Source organism: Panulirus ornatus, chromosome 50, assembly GCF_036320965.1.
Source record: "Panulirus ornatus isolate Po-2019 chromosome 50, ASM3632096v1, whole genome shotgun sequence".
Taxonomy (NCBI): Eukaryota; Metazoa; Arthropoda; class Malacostraca; order Decapoda; family Palinuridae; genus Panulirus; species Panulirus ornatus.
In genome coordinates this window covers 6,210,987-6,236,685 of record NC_092273.1, presented here as the reverse complement: position 1 = coordinate 6,236,685, position 25,699 = coordinate 6,210,987, and the positions used below count along the sequence as shown (strand labels likewise).

The 25,699-nt window shown below is 42.3% G+C and overlaps 1 protein-coding gene across 1 annotated transcript in view; it reads right to left on the bottom strand.

Moving 5' to 3' along the window:
• Nucleotides 1-10,982, bottom strand: part of Sh (Potassium voltage-gated channel protein Shaker) — a 720,765-nt gene extending 709,783 nt beyond the window's left edge. The window contains exon 1 of the mRNA XM_071691321.1: nucleotides 10,831-10,982. Within this exon, the coding sequence (XP_071547422.1) occupies nucleotides 10,831-10,868 (38 nt within the window). The 5' untranslated portion in view covers nucleotides 10,869-10,982. The remainder of the gene's footprint in view (nucleotides 1-10,830) is intronic.
• Between the last annotated feature and the right edge of the window lie 14,717 nt (nucleotides 10,983-25,699).

Here is a 25,699-nt window from a genome sequence, read left to right as displayed (position 1 = left end):
CCCAAAGTGTTCTCAAACTACATCGAAACCCGAGGTGTTCTCAAACTACATCGAAACCCAAAGTGTTCTCAAACTACATCGAAACCCAAAGTGTTTTCAAACGACTGGTGAAGTCCAGTGCGACAGAAGAGAGCACAAGACGGCATCGTCGTACAATACTAACCCCACTCCCCTTCCTCCCAATGAATAAATACATAGATAAACAGATAAATAAATACAATAAAAATGAAAGGGGTAGTCACTGAGGGAATTGGAAAAAAGACTTTATACATTAGAGCAGAACCAGGGGGAAATAATATATGGCAGTTACGGCCACGTAATGTATGTTCGGGTTACATCACAACGCACACCAACTCTACCATACGTTACGGTGGTTCCATATTTTTCGGGAATACGGAAAGTTACAGGGAAAAAAAAAAAGAAAAAAAGTGGTGGAAGAGAGAGAGAGAGAGAGAGAGAGAGAGAGAGAGAGAGAGAGAGAGAGAGAGAGAGAGAGAGAGAGAGAGAGAGAGAGAAGTCCGTCCGGGGGATATATATATATATTTTTCCTGCCTCGATACAGCATTATAAAACCATCCCCAGGATGTGAGTATAAAAGCATCTGTACCCGTCGTCCGGATGGGTTTACAACTGTAATTCTTCAGCCAAAATGGACCGCCGCCGAAAGCCGCCACTAGGGGGGGGGGGGGGGGGGGCTGACTACTCCCACTACTACATGCAATATTCATGATCAATAAACATTGGAATGCGATGGTCAGGGGAGGAGGCGACAGACGCCTGTCCGTCAAGGGTGTAAGTGTGTGTGTGTGTGTGTGTGTGTGTGTGTGTGTGTGTGTGTGATTATAACTGGTCAATAATAATAATCCAGTTTCTGAAGTCTTATGTTATATACTCGTGAGATTTCTCAATATTTTTTTTCTTAATCATCGTTACCTTGTGATCTTAAGGGTTCTAGCTGACTTGACCTAACAATCAACAGTCATGTCCTTAATGAGTGCTGACGTGGTCATGTCATTTGAGGTGACTGGAGGCAAGTCATGTCTGAAGGCCGAGGAAAAGCGGCGTTGGTACAAACACATTATTCTTTTACGTTCGCCACATGAGGGGTCGTGTCAGCCAAGCTTTGTATGTACTTACTGGATGGTAAAGCGTCAACGAATTAAAACGAACCACGAATAGCTTGTCTTTATCACATTTTCTCTCATCAAAGTCATGAAACATGTCTTGGTTTTGATGTTAGATAAATAATTAAGGGATAAAAAAGTAACGAGGTAATTCACTGGTAAGTGTTGAAGCAAGACCCGAAAAGGTTTCTCGTTACAAAAAAATGACAATGTTTATATATATATATATATATATATATATATATATATATATATATATATATATATATATATATATACACACACACACAGAGCTAAATTTTTCATCTCAAACCCTTTTTCATCACGTATATACATACGTATTTTCAATTCGCCTTGAGTCTTTCATCTTAGCCTTAAAGACATGAGCTAGTGGTCAGCGTATAACCCGCATGAGTAATATCATTTCAAACCCTCAAAGGATGATAAAAGTCCGCGAAGATAATCGCATCCCTCCCGAAGCCAGATTATGACGACATTTCGCCCGGCGATATATCAATTTCCGCAGAGTTTTATCGGAAATATTAAGCAGGAGGCAGTGCACGACCTTCCCTTAATCAAAACAACAAAGAAAAAGGGGGAGTATAGACATTCAAGACGCGTGTCCTGTAAACATGAATATATATATATATATATATATATATATATATATATATATATATATATATATATATATATATATATACATACATATATTAACGTAAGTTTAAGTGGCCAAAGACGGGGAAAATGGGAAATCACAGTCCATTCCACCATCCCCTCCCGACTCACACTACCTCCCACTCACCTTCCCCGGGGTTTCATCCCTCGTTCCCTCCCGTCACATTTTACCTAAACCACAGGAACATTCGTAACCGTCATTAGGGGGTTGTTAGTTAAGCTATAATAACAACGGTGGTCCGAGAGCCACCCCCGAACTGCCTCACGACCGAGCGAAATAACACTACGTTTTCTTTACCTGGTGACAAGTCGTGGCCTCCTTCTTTACCGAGGCACAATGTCATATAATTATTTTCCTAAATCTATGTTCCTTCTATATCCAGTGTACATGACCTGATCTGCGAACTTCTTGTTTGTATTCTAGACGCACAAACATCTGATTTTATAATTCCAATTATTTCATATATATATATATATATATATGTATGTGTATATATATATATATATATATATATATATATATATATATATATATATATATATATATATATATATACATATATATATATATATATATATATCACTTTCATATCTGTATATACATAATTCTAGTACAAAGACGTCGTTTAGCATTTTCTCAATACTTTTTTAAAGGTAAACTGGTATATATATGAAAAAGAAAAATCATCGACATTCACGGACGTCTACCTTAAAATAGCGAGGCGACCTTGAGAGTGTAAGAACCGCGAGTTAATTACCTGGAGTGTGCGGAGCAAGGAGGAATTTCACGGACACGTACAGCAGCGTGGCGCACACGTACAAGCTAGAGAATGCGGATCGCTGCCAGAGATACGGCTGGGAACGTGTGGGCAAGCACGAAGGCGAAGGAGTGAGGGAGGGAGGGAGGCAATAAGGAAGATGATAACAAAAAAAAATGTCACCGAGAATACGAGGGAAGTTAGCATAGGGGGAATTGTCAGCAAGCCAAACGTGCAGAGTTAATTAAACAGCGTATATATATATATATATATATATATATATATATATATATATATATATATATATATATATATATATATATATATATATATAAGAAGCATATCTAAGGCAAACAGGGATGCAAACAAGCAAGCACCTCAAAGGCAAACAGGGATGCAAACAAGCAAGCACCTCTAAGGCAAACAGGGAGGCAAACAAGCAAGCATATATAAGGCAAACAGGGAGGCAAACAAGCAAGCACCTCTAAGGCAAACAGGGATGCAAACAAGCAAGCACCTCTAAGGCAAAAAGGGAGGCAAACAAGCAAGCACCTCAAAGGCAAACAGGGAGGCAAACAAGCAAGCACCTCTAAGGCAAACAGGGATGCAAACAAGCAAGCACCTCAAAGGCAAACAGGGATGCAAACAGGCAAGGAACCCGAAGCAGCTGACTGTAATGCAAAACAGCGTTGCTACCAAGCAAAACACATGCCTGACCATATGTCATTTCACGCACCATGGAATCCTAATTATTTGCTCCGCTGTAGACAGATGATGTTAGTTCGGGGAAAGTGTCGTCCAGCTGACGCACGCCGTTAGTTATGCCACGCACAATTTGCGTAAAGGGTTAAGGAATACGAGAATAGAAGGCATAATCAGTCTGTACAAACGAGAATGCTTGCGTCTGACGTTCTTTTAGAGGGGGAAAAAATTGTAGTCGTGAGTCACACAGACGTAAGGCTGCTAAATATTAATGCCTTCCAGTAATCTAAGTATGTAGATATAAAGCATAAACAATGTTTAGAAGAGCATAGCATAGCCAATAAAGGCAAGCTTGCATGCAAGCAATGCAGGAAGACACACCAGTAAAAGATAAAACATACAAATACATGTATACATCACGAAAAAAAAACATATACCTTTGGAAGCACATCTGGAAAAAATATACATACACTTGGTCGCAAATATATGTATATATATATATATATATATATATATATATATATATATATATATATATATATACCAAAAACTGGTTGTCACACAAACATAAATATCCCGAATTATTTGACAGTATAAGTGGATAGAATATAGATACTTAAAAACCCTTGTATCCGCAGATATGGTTTAAAAAAGATGAGACACACTAAGTGTAACAGAACTCCTCGTACAAAATAACGATAAGTAATCATTGATCAAATCATGACGGCTTAATAACCCGAGATCACCCCTCGATAATGTCACGGGCAAATCTGAAGATGGAATATGTTTATGTCCTGCATGGACACGTACATCAATCGACGACAAATCAAATGATAAATAGTTGCTCGACTAAGGTGTTAGAAGATGTAATATAAATTAACTGTAAGAAAGACCAGAGATCGCTAAAAGTCACACACACAAAAAAATATCCAATTCAATCTTAAGATCAACGAATAGAAAGCCAAATCAGACTGCATTACATTTTCATTAAAAATAAACCAGTCTGAAATAAACATCTATCTAAATAGTACATAAAATATTTAAACGGAAATATTCTAAATATCTGAAAACAGTCAACCCCTGAACACCCTTGAGAGCAACACGGTCGCCACCACCTCCTCCCACTCACCCACCCTCCTTCCCTCCCTCCGGCTCAACAGGTAAGAGGTATTGTATTGACCTGTTCCTTCGCTTTGTTGACTCACTCGTGCATCATCCCCGTCGAGGACGAGAGTTGGAGGGCCACCTACCTCGGCCTCGGGGGCGACGCTAGCAAGCAGTGTTACACGACGGCCAAAAGAAAGAAAAAGAAAAAAGAAAAGACACAAACTACACACAAAGTTGTCGGGTTGAAGTTGAAAGTTTAAAACTACCGTAATACACTTGAATTTGACCACGTCCTTTTGAAAATGAAAATGATGACACTCTCAAAAACCCTTTGGCTCAGTCTACAGAACAAAGGGATAACTAAACCTTCGGTATGAATCTTGAGGAAATAGTTTTCATTGCAAGTTAGTTTACGAGAGTACTTTCACAAGACTTTTGCCCGGGGCTTCCCTCTTGCTGGCTGCTCATCAGAAAGAACGAATTTATCCTCCGCGCCATTGAAGAAAACGTGAGTTTCTCCCCCACCAAACATACACGTTAGGGGATACGTAACTGGCAGGCGTTCCCGCTCCCCCTTCTAAAGAGATTGTCGACATAAAAATTACTTTAATTGCGGTATTTAAGGAATAACGCTGGACTTGCAAAATACACTCTCACGGCAACGAATTACATTCTTAAGAATCATGTGACGATACACACAAGCGAAACTTGATACTGAGTGAGGTGGAAAGAGGGTTAGTCTACTGTGGTTTACATGTAATGGTACCAGGAACGGAGGTGAAATACAACCTATGACAAGGATAATAACTGGTGCCTGTATCACAGTTGATAATAATGTTATATACTTTTTGTTCGGATATATCTAACCTGAAATGGTTACCGGCATTTTCAAACATATATATATATATATATATATATATATATATATATATATATATATATATATATATATATATATATATATATATATACGGTACTGAGAAGAAAAACCTCGCATACGAAGAAGTTATCCACCACCCAACATCTTATCAACCAATATCAATAATTCACGCATCTTTCTATTACCACTACTGGGTTTCATTACTTTGAACGAACATATAAGCTATAAAGTAACTTTGAAGCCAACACAAGAAACTAACTTAAAAAAACGGTGAAACAATCCCATCGTTTGTAAATGGATTACATTTCAATAGATCACTGCAAATTACATTCAACTTTACGTGGAAAATTACATTTAAACCTAACTGGAAAATTCAGTCTAAAACTGCATATATTCACGTGTAAGAATTCGCATCACTTGAAATATATATAATTTGAAAAATATATATAAAAAAAAAAATATTGCGCATCAAATCTTCGGACAAAGGCTGCCATATTTAACTAAATACGTTACATGTATTTAGCTTATTTCATCCAAACAACAACAAATAAACTGTTACTTACAGTGGTTGCCTCTGCTACATGCACCCCAAGGTCAAACTTACCTGGAAAAGAGAAAATATAATAAGTCTTCAGATCTTTATATTGCAATGGGGGTAGATATGGGAACATCGCTTAAATGAAATCATATATTATAAATAACTGAAGAGGAGTGAGAAATGAACTTAGGTGCAATAATTTTCATAAGTTGTTTTAAGGAGTTATTAACGGGAAACAGACAAGTGGGAAGGCATTATACATGAGGAGAAAATTCGTAGAGAATGATGGAGCCAAGGGGTAAATTAAAAAAAAAACTCATAGGAGACGACACTTCGAAGAAAATGGGAATTCACACACGACTGGCTTCCGGTCAATAATTTACGAAGGTCTCACTCGTCTGCACGTACACAACTCTAAGGACCAGATGGAATCAAGTCATGTCAAAACCTTTATGAGCGAGAATAAAGAATTCAGAACTTACATGGGATATGAAGGTATAGGAATAAAGATGCATTCCTACAATGGGAAGCACAAAAAAAGAAAAAAAAAGTAACTGAAGAGGACAACAAGATGAGGCCAGTTGTTTGATGTGAGGCTAAGTCAGTCTCAAAATGATTACCTGGAAATGGGACTTTTTAAATATTTCCAAGATTTAATCTGGGAAAAGGTATTTTACTCAAAGTCTGCACGGTAAGGATTAGATGGGTCTAATCTTATACTTCAGTAATAGATGATTTTCTGGACACTGTCATTAAATTTGAATCAATTATAAAAGTGATGGTTGGTTGGTTGGCCTTTGCAAGCTCTCACTCAACATCCACAGTAATCAAAGGCCGTCGGCGTCAAGCAAAACATCCAATATCTGAAAAATGCTTAAAACACTCCTTCAAACAGAAAACGGGGTGACGGTAACCTACTACATCATTTCACTCGGCAAGAACACTTAGTCCTTGAGCACCATGGTCCGACCCTCGAACAGGATGACCCTTAAGGGTCAGGTCAAAACGAAAGGCCATTTTTAAGCCCAAGGGTCGTAACAGTGGGCTGAAGGAGTTGTTATTTCGATTATGTAGAAATACGAGATAAGAACTCCGACGTACAACACCACCTCGCTGTTATCAGTACTTTGATAGATGTGATACAACTTGTCATTAATTGAAGTCGTAAATCTTATAATCTACCCGAAATCTTAATAACATAAATGAATACTTGTATCAATGTCAATGCAGACTTTGGCCTACAGGCTAAATGAATTATTACATAGAATACAAAATATAACAGTATATAAACCAAGCATAACAACATTCGTTATCGCAAAATGAACGATAAGAGAAACGATCTATATGGTATATATATACATATATCAACTCACGTTTCATTAGAAAGAAAAAAAAAAAAATGGCACCGCAGTTAGATTGGCTTCATAAGTGTTTCCATCAACACTCATTGTACAGCCTTGGGAGAGAGACAGATTCACTCAAGATAACGTACCTCATCACAGAGCAGGGAGTATTTCAGAGAGCCCTTGTGATATTCTAGACTCAAAATGCCTCGTACCATCGACTAGAAACAAAAATATATATCATAGAGGAGTTTCCCGCCCACCCCATTCTATAATTCCTATTTTCTGTGGTGTATTATAGGATGGTGTAAGGTTGACTCTCCTAACTATTCTGTTCTTAGCAGTCGACTCTATGTCATGTCTATTGGGCTGTGGTATTAATCTATTCAGATATCTTGGAAATGGCAGGAACTAAGACAATACTTATTGCTCATAAAAAGGCGGGAAAAACAAGGAAGGGAAGAGATTACGCTAAAAATATCTGAGGCGTTTTACGTCCTGTTGTATTATTACCTTGGCGAATATTAGGAATATTCATGCGCCAAAAAAGGCATTTAGACTAGAATAAGAAAACGGATAATGGGGCTTCAGTGTACAAAGACCCGTGCCTGGCTAATTCAACCATAATAACAATAAGCAAATTATATACAAACGCAAATACATGTACACATAAACTCCCTCACAAACAAATTCGGAGAGAATGCACACACACACACACACCCACACACATATTCATACTATCGATCTAATTATCTATCTATCTATGTACACACATACTTACACACACACACACACACACACACACATACACACACACACACACACACACACACATACATATATATATATATATATATATATATATATATATATATATATATATATATATATATATATATATATATAAACTACGTCCCGCCGTACATAAAGTTTATATTAGCACGGGACATTCCACGCACCATCGGATATTTCTCTCTTAGGTACAAAATGACCACATTTCCCGTCGCGTCTCTTTTACAGTGGCACTCTGGCTGGGTCCCGAGCCAGGAGGGCTGGGAATGGAGCCAGCTACCATTATCCTCAATTACCTGTCGAGAAGCAACAAGTGGGAAGGGTTGGGGGGAGGAGAAGGGGAGGGTCCTCAGAGGCCCCCCCCCCATAAAGTGACGCCTGAAAATACAAAAAAAGCAAAACAAATCGTCGCATAAAATCTGTTATACTGAAGTCTTAATCGACATCAAATGTACGAAATAATACGTCAAAAAAAAAACAAACAAAAAAAAAAACCATTTCAGTAGATGTTATCAACTGAAGCGAATGATTAAAAGATACATATTTGGAATAACGAAGACTTTATTTATTAATTCGTTACAACAGATGGTTTGAGTTGGTCTGCCATCTGCTGGGGGTGGGGGAGTGTTAGGTGATAGAAAACGGAGCTGCTTCTGGGTCACGAACTAAGGTGTTGACATTGGCTTGTCTCTCTCACAACACCACTATAATTTTGACTCCTTTGACTCCTTTCTCGTACTTGTGTGTGTGTGTGTGTGTGTGTGTGTGTGTGTGTGTGTGTGTGTATAGTGTTAATCATTGAGTTTGTGTGGATTTCTGTAATTCAATGCCTCCTGCTTATTCATACGTGTGTCTGTAGATGTGAACCCTTCTCTATCAGGTGAGAACACTGAACTGGTGAGGCCCCCTATCCTTTGAATGGTTTAAGTGCGCGTGCAGAGTGTGGTGTGTGTGCGTGAGTGTGTGTGTGTGTGTGTGTGTGTGTGTGTGTGTGTGTGTGTGTGTGTCAGAAGGAATGCCAAACTGACCGAGACTTAAAATGTTTTTTTAACGTATGTCAATAATAAGCTGGAGGAGCCGGTAAAGTGAAGTACTTCGATATGCTCGCCTCCAGACGGCCTGGCATTGTCTTGGCTCAATGATTAGAAGTGAGTAAAAAGCGAGGTGACGTGCTGGCAGCAGTTCTGGGTACCGAACCCCTCCACCAACAGGGACCTACAGCACATATACATACACACATGAGAGTGTAGGTAGCCTTAACACACATGAAATTGTACGTGGTCTTGGCATTCTAACTTTTAACATATGGAGATGGCGTGTGAGATACTTTAGTTGATGGATGCAGCTCTCTCTCTCTCTCTCTCTCTCTCTCTCTCTCTCTCTCTCTCTCTCTCTATATATATATATATATATATATATATATATATATATATATATATATATATGACGGCTTTAATGACCCTGGCAGGTGATCGTTATGCAGCCTAATTAACCAAGAGGAAAAACAATTGGAAACATATATATATATATATATATATATATATATATATATATATATATATATATATATATATATATATATATATCTGAGCACCTAGCTTGAGCCTAAAATCTACCCTTTTCTATTCTCTCTCTCTCTCTCTCTCTCTCTCTCTCTCTCTCTCTCTCTCTCTCTCTCTCTCTCTCTCTCTCCTGCACCCACACTCTCAAGACCCCATGTACACACACACACACACACACACACACACACACACTCCTTCACCTCCCAGACTCTCCACCTCTTCCAGAATCCTCTCATCCAGTTCATCACCGAGCGAGACATACGTACCTTGAGGTTCCAGCCATATGGACCTAACGGTATGCTTATTCATGTCAATGCACAATAACATCTACATACAAGAAATGATTTGCATATTACCATACACAATCACAATGCTCCAGTCTGTTATTTAATGAACTTACAGATCATTTAATTATTAGCGAATATCGCATTTCACATTGTGTTCACATTTGGTAACATGTAATTTTTCACTAATGTAGTCATTCTAATCATTACAGTATAGTAAAATGTAAACAGAAATGATTTCTCAAACTTACACTCTAGAACAAAATAACTCGATCAAAATCAAACATAAAATAATTAACTGTAAAGTGTGTAGTTAACTGTACTACTATACTGTAATTAACTGGACTACTTTCTTGGAACAATAATAATAATAATAATAATAATAATAATAATAATAATAATAATAGCAATAGTAATAAAATAATAATAACAATAATGTTAATAATAATAATAATAATAATAATAATAATAATAATAGTGATGATAATGGTAATGAAATAATGATAAAGACAATAATAAAAGTAACAATAATAATAACAATAATAATAATAATAACAATAATAATAATAATAATAACAATAATAATAATAATAATAATAATAACAAATGTATTTGGTAGCTAATTTTTCCCTCACTGTTTGACAACCATAATTCTTAACATAATGACATAATCACGATGATTTCAACAGAGGTCTACAGTCTACTGCGACTGATCTAGTGTACACACCATGCAATCCAACGGGATGTACCGGCGTCAGTCAAGAGTGATAAAATCGTCTTCACACTTCTTGAGCACATCGGTTCGACCCCCCCGAGCACGATGGTGCACCCCCACTTTTAGGGTCTGAAGGCCGTGCCGCTGACCCCTTGAACCTTCAGTGTCAGATCACAAGGGCTAGGTCGTCCTTACATACCCCATTAAGGTGGCATCACCGTGCTCAAGAAAGGGGAAGGAGGAAGGAGGGTGGAGGGGTCGTACCATCGCTCTCACGGACATGAGACAAGAGAATGAAGTCTTTACTGGACGCGACCCACTTGGGGGTGTTCTGTGGTGTCATTTACCTCTGTTCTGGAACTCCGGCGACAATAAGATTTTGCATTGTGAGGCTAAGGGCTCATGGGTGCTGCTGTGTGTGTGGGAGGAGGGAGAGGGTGGTCGTCGTCTTCGTCTTCGTCTTCTTCTTCTTGGGGGTCGTGGTATTGCTTGATGCCGCTGCTCCTGAGGGGAAGAAAGGCAGGGAGGAGGAGGAGAAGGAAGAGGAGGAGGAGGTCGTGGTGGTGCCGGAGGGTCGTTGCTGGTGCAGTCGTGCTTGTAGCAGCTTGAGGGGCGGGCGTGGAGGGAGGGAGAAGGAGGAGGGGAAGAACATCCACTGTTACGTAAGCCACGACATGTCTGTCACAACACACCACAACCTTGCTTCGTGCTTGCAAGCCACGACTCGTCTGTCACAACACACCACAACCTTGCTTCGTGCTTGTCACCCGCGTCACAACCTCATGAGAGTCAAGGAGAACACCCTTAGGTGTTCAGTCTTTGTTCACTGTGTTCACTGCGACATCAGGAATGTTCATCATTGTTCATCGATTTTTTTTTTTGTTCTCTCTTACATCAAGATGCTCTCGTGTTTCGCTGTGTAGGTTTGTGCAAAGACGAGAGTATGGTACAGAGTTCTGTTCTCAATGGAAGACGTTTATGATCTGTATCACACCTGTACGTTGGGGGAATAAATCGGTTAGAAAAGGGAAATGAAAAAACAAAAACAAATTCGTAACCAGACGTGTGCTGTAGGGAGTTAATTCATGTGACAAACGTGACGCAGAATAAGGACACGACGTTACGAACACAAATAACAAGTTCTCCTACAAACACATACACATGTCTGCTGAAGATGAGTACACCATGGCATATAAAAAGAATTTCGTATATCGCGAGCGTGCGTACATAGGTACTGTCAGATGTTACGTGAGAGATGAAGGGGCTGTATCCAGTCCCTTGCATGAGTGGGGCGGAGAGAATAGGAGCGACACTCGACGGCCACTGAAGTGCTGGCTCACTGGGGAGAGAGAGAGAGAGAGAGAGAGAGAGAGAGAGAGAGAGAGAGAGAGAGAGAGAGAGAGAGAGAGAGAGAGACTGTGCGTCTTGTTATATCCTTACCAGAAGGAAGAAGGAAGCTCTGGAGACTATAACTTTAACTTCAGCAATATCGCCCGGCCATCAGGTCTTGTTATCTTTATATAACAACAGTTACTCATGGTTGGGTTGTAGACGGCTGGGACAGAAGGGGGAGGGGACGTGGTGGGAGAGCACCCGAGAGGGGAGGATAGAACTGAGAAAGGGGAGGGAAAACTGAAATGATAAAAGAAGAAGAAAATAGTCACGAACGTAAAAAGAGAGAGAGAGAGAGAGAGAGAGAGAGAGAGAGAGAGAGAGAGAGAGAGAGAGAGAGAGAGAGAGAGAGAGAGAGAGAGAGAGAGAGAGAATAGAAAGGACACAGACAGACAGAGACGAAAGGTCAAGAACCTTCCGCTTAAAACTCTACAGACACGCCGACCACAGAATAACACAACATATGGTTCGCTGATCTGCTGACCCCACCCCACCCTCCTCTCGGTTACGTCTCCTACATACACACACGAACAGTTTCAACTATGACCTATAACAATAATGATAATAATAATAATAATAATAATGATAATATTAATAATAATAATGATAATAATAATGATACTAATAATGATGATGATCATCAACGTATTAAAGCAAAGAGGAGGAGGCAAACTGCGATGTCTCACACAATATACGCAGACTCTACAGTGCAATGCAGTTATCGTACAGCATTTGGCTCTCGTCGCTACGACAGACGCACTCGCTGACGGATCGCGCTGTCCCCTTGAGACGGTGAGAGTTTGTAAGGAGAAAGATAAATGATAATGACGAGAAATATGAAGCATAAAGAATCCCCCAAACAATGAAAAAATGTCTCAAACATGAACACACAACACATACATACACACAGAAAAACACACATATGCAAAGATATGTGTGTGTGTGTGTGTGTGTGTGTGTGTGTGTGTGTGTGTGTGTGTGTGTGTGTGTGTGAGCATTAACTATCCACCCGCCAAATCAATAAGGACTACGTTGCTCTAACTCATGTCTGTCACCTCGTTTGATTTTGCGGTACAACACAACTCGCACATGACACGCCAAAAATAAAACTCCCTCCTGACACACCGGGTTGTACACGAGGCGAGGACGGTCGCACGCTGTGAGCGGGGGTCGACCACTCTGGGTCGATGCTAAGAACAACATCAAGTCCAGAGGAGCAACGTACTTGCCATCTAAAATTAAGTCGAAGTGGTCTGCACGATTATCCTCATCTCTCTCTCTCTCTCTCTCTCTCTCTCTCTCTCTCTCTCTCTCTCTCTCTCTCTCTCTCTCTCTCTTAATCAGACCCTCAGACTAACCTAATTCCTTTAAAGGTCCCATACAGAACCGACCGGTCCACATTCAACATTACCAGCCGAATGTTTTTATCCTACGCAATGACCAAGTCTTCGGTTGACGTATTCACGGAAAGCTGTGGACGCCTCAACGTTGGAACATGTTCGCTCCCGAGTTCGCCTGACTGACCTCCACACGAGAGACTTCCAATACCACGGCTCCCTTTATGGATAGAGTGCTCACAGGTCTCAGCTCCGGTAGGCAATACCAGACGAAGTCAACCTCGGGTGCATAGTGACAAACCCTTCAATGAACAGGATCATAGATATCATCACATGCCCTTTAGTTAGTCTACAATGTCTCGCCTCACCGGGATAAAACCCACAACACCACAAGAATGAAATAATAACCAGTTGTAACTAAGTAATTTTGATTCTCAGACGTGAAGTGGGATCTCTCTGACCAGTAGACAATGCAGCACTATCTATCTGCGGTGCGCCTCAAAGTCTATTACCCTCACAACTTTCGTCTCTTCTCGTTTTCTTACAAAGTCTTGACCGCACTATAGAAAAAAAAAACACCAATAAACTCGTCCCAGATTCTTCATCTCTCGCAAAAGCCGTCACTTCAAATAAACACTGCTATTCGGAGCACTTCAATGGCCCTTCACCATACACATTACGATCTAACTTCCATCGAACCGCATCACGATCGTACAAGCACTGGAACTTTACACTTCCACAAGTAGGTCATACGTACGTGTGTGTGTGTGTGTGTGTGTGTGTGTGTGTGTGTGTGTGTGTGTGTGTGTGTGTGTGTGCGCGCAAAAACCCTTCATCGTCTGCATGGCCACGCCAAGCAAAGTTGTTAATGACACTTCACCCTTAACCTCTCATTACAAAAGAAACATAGACACTTATCTGTGTATACAAGCTACACATGCACGTATACGTATGAATCATATTCCTTCGTGTTGTATCATTCCTTGGCTTTCCTCTGTACAAGTGAAGGCACAGAAATCTGTGTCTGTGGGCGGTTTGGTTTCCAGCTACCGTCTTGATGTCTGAGGCCTGGGGACAGTCTGTGCCACAGACAGGCTGGAGGGTGGGGTGTGGGGTGTCGTGTCTGTGGGCGACAACAGACTGTAAGGCTCCTGACCACGATGGTACGACCCTTGAGCACAGCGGTACGGCCCTTTGATATCAAAGCCATGTTATTATATCTAAGGGTCTCACCGTCGTGTTCAAGGGTCGTACCGTGGTGCTCAAGGGTCGTACCGTCGTGCTCAAGGGTCGTGCCGTCGTGCTCAAGGGTCGTGCCGTCGTGCTCAAGGGTCGTACCGTCGTGTTCAAAAGTCGTCCCGTCGTGTTCTAGGGTCGTACAGTCGAGCTTAAGTCCTTAATGCCAACGTATACACAAATTATGCAAAAAAAAAAAAAAAAAAATATGCATCATTTCAATGATTCCACACATAACGAATCCAATGTATCAGAGTATACATATGTTGACGTGCGCAGTTCATCGTTACAAAACACTATATGTATCCATATGTATAAACACACACACACAAACACACGAACGAAAATCAGTTTCCACCACCACAAGTCAAAAGCTCTTTTCCTCTCTTCTTCGTATGTATCGTCTTTCTTCTCCCACTTTCTCAAAGTTTCAAACATCGAGACTTGAGTGGAACACTTCACTTCAAAATTTCGTAACTTGTCAGCACGTGGGATTAATCGTTCGTTTACTTCACACACTGTAGTAAGAGAGGACTCCCTTCACACCCTGCAGAGAGAGAGAGAGAGAGAGGGAGAAAGAGAGATAGAGAGAGAGTCCCTTTAGTGCTTATCGAAATGACGTTCCGAAATGCGGAGGGTCGACATACTTCAACGCGAGCCACGGAGATGCGCAGCCGTGGACAGACAGCGAGGATGTGCGAGTGATGAGGAGGAGGAGGAGGGGGCTTGGGTGGCAGCGATGAGAATCTGTGTGTAAAAATCCCACCCAGAACTTCATAGTGTGTGAGGGGGAGGCAGTGGCATCATCCCCTGGAGAGCCAATACACTCTACTGTTTTGACACAACACACACACACACACACACACACACACACAGTCTCCCTCCCTCCTCCGTCACCGACCCACACACACACACCTCTCTCACCCAACCCCCCTCTCCCTCTCTCTCTCGCACACACTTTGTCGGCTGCCTCTCCCAACTATCTCACACTCTCTCAATCTTTAACAGGCGCTCAGGCGAGCTCCACTCTCACACTCTTCCCCCCTGCTTGTCTGGCGTCACACTGGCTGGATGGCCACTGTATGGGGGGAGAGGGGGACAGCTGTCCCCTCCCCCCCACCCGGCCAAGATACCCCTCCCCTCTCTCAATGTGGATGCTTCGCTCTCCTCGCGTTCTCTCTCTCTCTCTCTCTCTCTCTCTCTCTCTCTCTCTCTCTCTCTCTCTCTCTCTCTCTCTCTCTCATTCGTCGTTTGTATGATCGGCCGATCCGTCCGTCGTTCCACAACTGAGTTTGGTTGATTGGAAGCGGTCCTGTGCAGGACTGGTCACGGGTTTGGTTAGATTCGGTTTGTTTGGTGGAAGACTTGAACACGACGGTACGATCCTTTGCACACGACGGCACGATCCTTGAACACGACGGCACGATCCTTGAGCACGACGATACGATCCTTGAACACGACGGTACGATCCTTGAACACGACGGCACGATCCTTGAGCACGACGATACGATCCTTGAACACGACGGTACGATCCTTGAGCACGACGGTACGATCCTTGAGCACGACGGTAAGATCCTTGAAAACGATGGTACGATCCTTGAGCACGACGGCACGATCCTTGAGCACGACGGTACGGTCCTTGAGCACGACGATACGATCCTTGAGCACGACGGTACGACCCTTGAGCACGACGGTACGATCCTTGAACACGACGGCACGATCCTTGAGCACGACGGTACGGTCCTTGAGCACGACGATACGATCCTTGAGCACGACGGTACGACCCTTGAGCACGACGGTGCGATCCTTGAGCACGATGGTGCGATCCTCGAGCACGACGGTACGATCCTTGAAGCAAGACGAATGAATTTCTGGGAAGATGTTTTCGTACGACCAGATTAACTACATCTTGGTTTGGACAGTCTTGCCCCAAATGTCTTCTTTTTCTAATATGAATATCTAGCTACAGTGGTGCCGATGCGTGGAAAAAAGTGAATATTGGAGGAATATCTATTCACATTTCCACCGCAGAGAGTTACGATCTTGTATGTATTCTAGCTATGTTTACAGGTGGCAGCAAATTGAAATATAGTCAAGCACACAAAAACCTATGTAAACCTTACCTCTCTCCAAACATACGGACACACACACACACACACACACACACACACACACACACACACTCAGATAAACATACCAAGCATACTAAAACAAACACATACAGACGAATGCAAATGCACAAAGACATTTAAGGATGAAGGCAGAGACCTATACATATGTCGACACACACATATACGTACAATATGGTGATCACACACACATACACATACACACACACACACACACACACACACACACATACACGTTCAGGCATTAAAAACTTGGCTTCGAGACGACCTGCCGTATGGCGGCGTCATGTTATGAATAATGAAACGCAGATAACACACGTCACTCCATCACACACCATTATAACATTAACAACAGACGAACCAGATGCATCCCCCACGCAAAGCGCGAGTCTCATACCCCATCACCGCCTTACGTGTATGACGAGTCATTATCGGACAAAGATAACATTTAGGAAAAGTCTTTCGTAGAAGTGTGAATGTTCTTAGCTGAACACTCAAGAGAAACTTCAGCATATCCTGCATCTGACTGTGGGTGGAATATATTAAATGCCCCAAGCTTCTCACCAACCACCGACCTCCCTGACATAAAGTGGGGCAAAGATGTCCTCTTCAAAGAAAGCAAAAAACAATATATAATCATGTATATATATATATATATATATATATATATATATATATATATATATATATATATATATATATATATACGTCTGTGTGTGTGTGTGTGTGTGTGGGCGTTTACGTATATACATGTGTATGTGGGTGGGTTGGGCCCTTCTTTCGTCTGTTTCCTTGCGCTACCTAGCTAACGCGGGAGACAGCGACAAAGTATAATATATATATATATATATATATATATATATATATATATATATATATATATATATATATATATACATATATCACGATAGATATATAATACGTTTTTTGGATACACAGGACATTGATAATCGCTGAACCTCGTGTATCTTTCGACCTCCCCACACACACACACACACACACACCCCTTCTGCTGCAGTACAGTCTTATCTACATCTCTTGATACAGCCTTGCCAACTACATCCTTCCCCCCCTGCGGCAAGAACCTTGATTCCCTAACGCTCCACCGTCTTCAAAAAGTTCCCTAAAATCTACGACGTTACGGCGATCTCCTCCTCCTCCAACATCCACCCTTTTAGGTACAGTCTTCCCCCCCCTAAAGCAATGGGGTCTCGAGCTCACGAGACCTTATTATGGCCCGTCCGTGTTCTCTCTCTCTCTCTCTCTCTCTCTCTCTCTCTCTCTCTCTCTCTCTCTCTCTCTCTCCGAAGTTCTCACTCGCGGGCCACAGGAGAACAACCAGCTAACCAAATTGCACACACACACCCACACACACACACACACACACACAGACACACACACCCACACACGCAGAGTGCGAGGCGGCGCAATCTCCCGACTGGCGATGGTTGGTGCTTGGAATGGCATGTAGCTGCTGTCGTTTCTCTCCTCCTCCTTCTGCTCCTCCTCCTCCTCCCGCGCCTCCTTGGTGGCGTCTGCTCAGAGCTGCACTTCCACACGAGGTTATTCTTGTTTGGAAAAATTCAGATTTACGGCCTAACCGCAACTTGCTCCAAGCGAGAATGAGGCGCAATGGAAAATCGGGAGTCCCCGCCACCTTTCATTCATGTTCTTACTACATTTGGGGAAATAATGTGAAGAGGAAGAACAGATGACAACGACCTCTTCAGAACCAATGGTACCGAAAACGTTCAGTAATGACTTACACAAGAACTGAGGCGAACACATCAAGCATGAATACAAACGAAATAGTCGACGTAACAACGAGAGAAAATAACCAATAGGATACTGTGAGGAAAATGGAAATATACGGAGCAAAATGGATGAAATTTACTGAAATAAAAAACAATTGAGAGTTGCTTAAAGACACTCGTTCACATCCAGGAAAAAGAAGACATAAGAAAAAACCCCTAACATATCTTCATTAAAAAATAACTTGAAGAGTTTAAGCCAACGCGCAGAGCTATGCTGGAATACGCATGCGGCAGCGGAAGTACAAACAGATTTAGACAAATTGCAAACATATTTCATCTGGGTCTGAAGATACCCTGCGGCAGATGCCATAAACGGACGAAAGACACACCATGTCTGATCTGGGCCCATCCATGTTAGGGACGGACGGAAACAAGTGTTAACGAATGCATGAATGCAAGTGTCTTATAGTTTTCAGGAATACATTATTCAACTTTTATATATATATATATATATATATATATATATATATATATATATATATATTTTCATGGCAACATGATTCTGCTTTTGGTATAGCATAATGCCCATGCTAAGTTTAGTCTCTGCGAATTTCATAAACACACACACACACACACATACACACACGTCTTGCGACCTACTTAGGCATTGTAATACGGGCGAGCAATGTCCTTGCTCAGGGCCAGAGCATTGTGAACAAAGACCACACTTGGCTGTATGACTGCAGCAGACACGGACAGAAATGAGATACAAAGTACATTTTTTATTTTTTTAGAAAATTCTAACCGACGAGAGTCAATATACAAATAAAGATATGAAGCAACTATACTGAATAATGATGTGGTATTCTTGTAAAAAAAAAAAAATAGCGAACTTACATAATTTTGTTCAGCACTGCTACAGCTAGAGTCGATATTTCCCCTTATAGTACCACGGGCGTAGGATCTTCGGATGGAAGTTGACATTGTCCTTATATATATATGTCTTGCCTTACGAGACTTACAAAGGTTTTCCTTCATCGAGAAACTGTTGTGGAAAGCCATCGGTCTCTCTCTCTCTCTCTCTCTCTCTCTCTCTCTCTCTCTCTCTCTCTCTCTCTCTCTCTCTCTCTCTCTCTCCTGCTTCTGTTCGTCTATTACGAAGTCGTGTGATCTTAAGTTCCATGCAATGTTTGATTCGCAAGAGGTGTGTGTGTGTGTGTGTGTGTGTGTGTGTCATGGGGAGTGGGGTTCTCATTCCAACTGAGAGTAAAAATAAGTCCGGGCGTGACTGAGGAGGTGACTTATTTCTATCATGCAACGCCGCCATATTCAACCCTTGAGGAACCAACCAACCTTTTGTCCTAGCCCCATATACTTTCCACCTCCCGCCATTTCCCTCCTCACTGACCCTGAATCACTTCGCAATGGTGTAAGTCACGTATAAAAGGGGGGAAAAATATATATACTGTATCGTCTCCGGTAAATCTCAAACCTGAGCTTCTATTTCTTTACGACGTCTCAGACGTACGCTCCCTAAGGCCAAGTCGTACTTCCACCACCCACCGACGTAAACATAAAATACCCCTCCGCTGCCGCACGTCCGTGCAGCACCTAAACGTGCATGTAACATGTACTTTTTCTTTTCCCCTCTCCTACTCATTCATCACGGCAGCAGCAGCAGCAGCCACCACCAGGCCCCCCGCCCTCCCTCAGAGAGAGAGAGAGAGAGAGAGAGAGAGAGAGAGAGAGAGAGAGAGAGAGAGAGAGAGAGAGAGAGAGAGAGAGAGAGAGAGAGAGAGAGAGAGAGAGAGCCGAGGTGAAAGAGTGTTTCCAACGGGAAGAGATATACGGCCAGACTCCAAAGGTAGGGTGGTTAGGTGATAATTCACGCCTCCTCCCTTCGCCCCCAATCCGGTTTCCTCTGCCGCTTGCAAGAGTGTTCGCACGTCACTTGTTCGTGACAGTAACGATGCACACACACGAGTCATTACGTATCTGAAGTCTGAGAGTGAAAGAAAAAAAAAAGACGGACACGACCGACATTATTACTATAGTTATACAACCGCAGCCTCCGTTTTCTATGGTCTAGTTATAGAACATATTTTCTTTTTCTTCTCATATTCACCACAATGGAAATGTATAATGCCACATTCTTGCTGTGTCTCGTATCATCTCTACGTGTTTCTATTTCTAGCTTGATGCAGTACGATGTTCCTATAAATGTAGCCGTAAACCAGTGCTTTATCCGTGGCTCTTGTCGGCCGACGCTACAGGCCGGGTCAGACGCTATTACCAACACAAAGTCACAAGACAGATCCCTTACGGCTCTTTATATCAAACCAGTGTCGGAAATGCAAATTGCCTTGCTTGTGTATACTTCGTCGTCAGAGCTATCATAGTGGAAGACACGTGGCAACACTGTGTTTATCTATTCTGGGTTAGTATCTCAACAGAAAACGGAGAGAAAATAACATACGTACTTAAAAACGGAGAGAAGGATAACTATGATGAAAGATTACATCTTAAACTATCAAGGGCTACATGCATAGTCAAGACTGTATATGGTGTTAGTTATCTGTTAATACTTGGAGAAGGTGTCAAGAGAATTCTCAGTTGGTGCATGAAACGTAGCTTTAAAGATGAAAGCCATAATTACCACGGCAGTTGACGGACCTCAAGACCAAACAACCAAACAACCCGGAAAACGAGCCTAAACTTGTTATCCACTTGTATGGATCTTCGAATAAACCATAACTGAATAAAGTGTTAAAAAAAGAGATATCTTTCTTCGGTTACTATCTTATCATCCAGAGCAACACGACTGGTCAGTTCAAACAACCATAACCTTACCATGTTATGTGTCATCCTGGTCTTTGAAGACTGCATAAAGCAACACGGCTTCAACGATTCGTTAATATCAATAATGTTCGTTGATAATAATTCAACCTGTTAATAAAACCAATCGTGTGATAACCGTAGACTTAAATAATTTTTTTTTTCTGGCCAGAATGGAATCTGAAAACAAAGCCAATCCAAAACCACAAAGCCAATCCATAATTAAGTTCATTCGTCAGGGTTGAAAGGGACCGCACTGGGAAAAAAAATCTCATTTCGTAAATTTCTGAGGGAAATCTAATCGTAAAATACGGGATACGTGCTCGAGTGAGTGACGGGGGTGGTGTGGTGGTCCCTCAATGAATGGTGTCGTGTTAACTGTCCTCGAAGGCATCATACTCATGTCATACCCTCACCGGTGTATGATCGGAGATCTGTATGATGCTCCTCGTTCGTATGATCGGAGATCTGTATGATGCTCCTCTGTTCGTATGATCGTGTCTAGCGGAGACGTCTGCCTACTCTCATCTACCTCCTCCCTCTTCTGCTTTGTGCCACGCCGGGCAGCGCGTGGCAACGCTCAGCTATGTTGTTGTTATACGTTGTATTTGTTGTTGTTGTTGTTGTTGTTGTTATTGTATTCGCCAGATCTCTCTGGCTAGAAGGGGTGTCTCGGATCCTTCAGGGGATCACGAGACGTCAGAAGACACATGTGGTACGAAACAGTCGACACTTGGGGTCCCTCCTACCTCGCAGGATGGGTCTTATACACACACACACACACACACACACACACACACACACACACACACACACACACACACACACATGGAGGAAGGATGGCGCTAATCTGAGGTATGAAACACACTGTAGGAGGTGTCTCTCTCCCTCCCACCAGCGTCCAGGCCCCGTCGACTTTGTCGCACTCAATCACATCATTTTCTGCAAACAGCCTTGCTCGATCGAACCCCCCCCCCCACACACACACACACACCACACACACACACACACACACAACAACCCAACCCTAGACTAAAGAGCTTTGACGGGGTGAACAGGACGTGTGTGTGTGTGTGTGTGTGTGTGTGTGTGTGTGTGTGTGTGTGTGTGTGTGATATGTATACTACTGTCCACGACCTGCTGAACCAACCAGCCAATCACCAGCAGATCCAGCGCACTACCACCCACAAGACGAGCGCACGAAGCCCGCCAGACCAGCAGACGGCCCGCCAGACCAGCTGGCGACCCACCGCACGTGCTCACAACCCCGCTAACCCACATGACTGTCGGCGACTTGTCTAGGCGGCTAACGCCTCGCTGGAGCAGCAGCAGCAGAGGACGAGCGGCCGCGCTAGCCGACGACTAGATGCAACCAGGGCATTACTGACTAGACCGGCCGACGACTGACCAGACTAAACCAACCAACTAACTAACTACATTCCCTTGGGTTTGAAATCACAAAACCTGCCTCACGGGCGCTCCTGTTTCTATGTTCTAAAGTCGAGTTATGGTACTGTGGATATCAATGCTGGAGGAGGAGGAGGAGGAGGCATTAAGCCCTCAACAAGATGACAGTGAAGCTGATTAATTTTGGTAGTGAGAGGGGCAGGAGTTGTTTGCCCTGGAGGGGTTAGCGAGGTAGCGGCGGACAATATATATCTATATCTATCTATCTATCTATCTATCTATCTAATCTATATATATATATATATATATATATATATATATATATATATATATATATATATATATACCTTTATGATAACGGTGGTGGAGGGAAGTGTTGATCAAGGGTTATTACCGACACTGATAACCCGGATGGCTACGTAGTTACAATCGTAACAACGCGGAAAAGGATGTAACGATGCACGTCATTGGTGGGCAAGGGTCAGGTTACCATTGCTAGTGATGATCTTATCAACACCTTGTTATGACGTGATGACTCTCTGACATCAACACACCTGGCGTGGACAATAAGCCATCAATGATAAGACTCCACCAGTACACTGTCTATCTCTTGTCATCCTCTCTATACCACTAGATCCTTCCCATCCACGTAATGGAATGAGAGCGTGAGGCGGAGCGCTCATTTTTCACTGTCTTCCCCTTTTTCTCTGTGGAGTCAAAAAAAGAACTGGATAACCCCTGAGATTAACAGTTTCTCGCTCGCGCTTTCAAGCAATCAGTCCAAGGACCTTCGAGCAGATCCTGTCCTCACACACCAATGGAAGAAAACGAACGTTTCTGATGGTCGAACTTCGCCATACTGCCCTAACGTTGGTAGATAACCCTTAAACACATGAAGGTAGCGCAGTGTTAAGTGGCCACACAGATGCCAAAAGCCTTCGAAAGACGATGTAAATCAACAGGTCAGTCAGGTAAGTCCACGAGAAACTGTTTACGTTGCAGACGGTATAAAATACATATCCAGACACCGTAACGATAAAATTCAAACCCATATAGATAAACTGAGACCCTAAAAAAGGATTTTGACAGGACTGACGCTAAGGTAAACCACAGGCAAAAAAAAAAAAAAAATGATGAGTACCTTAGAGATGTCCTGGTGTCTGCCATTCTCATCAGTAGACGATCCCTCACGTCTCCATTTCTCTCGATCTTATTTATTTCCTAAAAGCTTTCCCCACGTCCAGGACTTCTCCAGGCACTACTCACTCGACGCCCCGTCAACAGGGCGTTGGTCAAACGAACCTCACGATAGCGTCATCTGAACGCGGATAACGCTCCGGGCATCATCACGCGTTTAAACGGAGAGAGAGAGAGAGAGAGAGAGAGAGAGAGAGAGAGAGAGAGAGAGAGAGAGAGAGAGAGAGAGAGAGAGAGAGAGAAAAGACACTAGCAACTCTGTTGCATGTGTATCAGGAAGTTCCATAAGATACTTGGCAATGCCGTTAATAAAACTTCCGAGGACATGGGTAGGGGGGAACTCCTCTAGAAGTCTTGCATGACCACACGGTAAAGCGCCTCCCAAACACAAACAACGAGCACGACTCTCACGAGACAAATGTTTGCCCCCCACCAGAACACTTGCCCTTAATGCCAGCTGACGTGACCAGTGGACATTCCAGAGTTTCGCACGAGAACAAATACACGTCTGTGAAGCCTATTATGATCCACCAGAATGCGTTTCAAGATTCATCATACAAGCCTAGCAAAACGACCATTACTTCCAATTTAGACAAATAGATTCAATGAGAAGATATTCAAAGGAAAGTGCCCTCTCCATTTGAGTCAATGGAACTTTGTCACGGTCGACATGAGGCAGCAGACCGTTCAACTATTTCACGACATCTTGACAACAACGGAAGACAATAGAATAAGAAAAATTATTAAATCACAATTACACCTCAATTTTTCCCCCTACTTTTACACAGTGACTTAAACCATATCATCCCCTTTTACATTCTCACTTACACCTTATCTCCCCGTCTCTCTGATTTACATCTTATTTCACACTGGGCCAAACATCAGCTTCCCGTGATAAGTTCCATCAATATTTACACAGGTGTGTTTACCAGGTCCTGGCGTACGCTGCAACAGAGGGACAACTTATCACCAAAATGTTAGGAACATCAAGACGCAACTTCGATTACGATAATTCCCCTGGCACACACACCCTTCACGTAAGGTTCGGCAAGTGCTGTGCTGTTCTTCAAGGGCTGTTATGTTCTACGGGGTGAGGCTGTACTGTTCTATTAAGAACTGTAGGGCTAGGTTCTATAAGGGCTGTAGCATACCATAGGGGTTAATTTTAATTAACAGCTATCTATAGTTAAAGATACACTGCGTGACATAAAGACACAATGAAAACTAAAAGAAGAATGTATTGATATGATCAATCACCGTATATATATATATATATATATATATATATATATATATATATATCGTCATATTAAAGAACTAACGAACAAGGAATGCAGCGGTGCGAGACGCCAAATGGTCCTCGACAATCGAGGTTTTAACAGCGCGTGTGACGTATTTTCCTAATGAGGTATTACACAGCAACAGGGCGAGGTGCTAATGGCCTCGTTCAGGGGACTAATTGTACAGCAAAGGATTGTCTGATGACAGTCACTCGGTTGTGTGTGGATTTCCAGGACTTTGCATTAAGCTTTACGCACCCGACTGTCCAATAAGCTTTGTAAAGTAAGCTTCGTGCAGCAGGAAATGACGTGCTGAAGGAGGAGGCCCCGGGATGTCTGCCAGACAGGAACTACAGTAATTTCCCTAAAGCAAACGATCTACGATCATAGCCAAGTCCTTCCGAAAGAAAGAAAAGATATCAATTAAAAAGATTTACACTTAACAAGTGATATGTTAACGAGGCAGGACAAATAAATAAATAAATACATAGATAAATAAGACTAGTGTACAACAGCTCATCAGTATAGACGAAGACGTGTCACGAGCAACCCTCATTACCGCCAGGTGTTCGCCCACCCCCGTGACGCATTCTTACATTTATTTACGCGGGATGACAGAAATACTGCCACTCTCGCCCGCCTGCTCCAA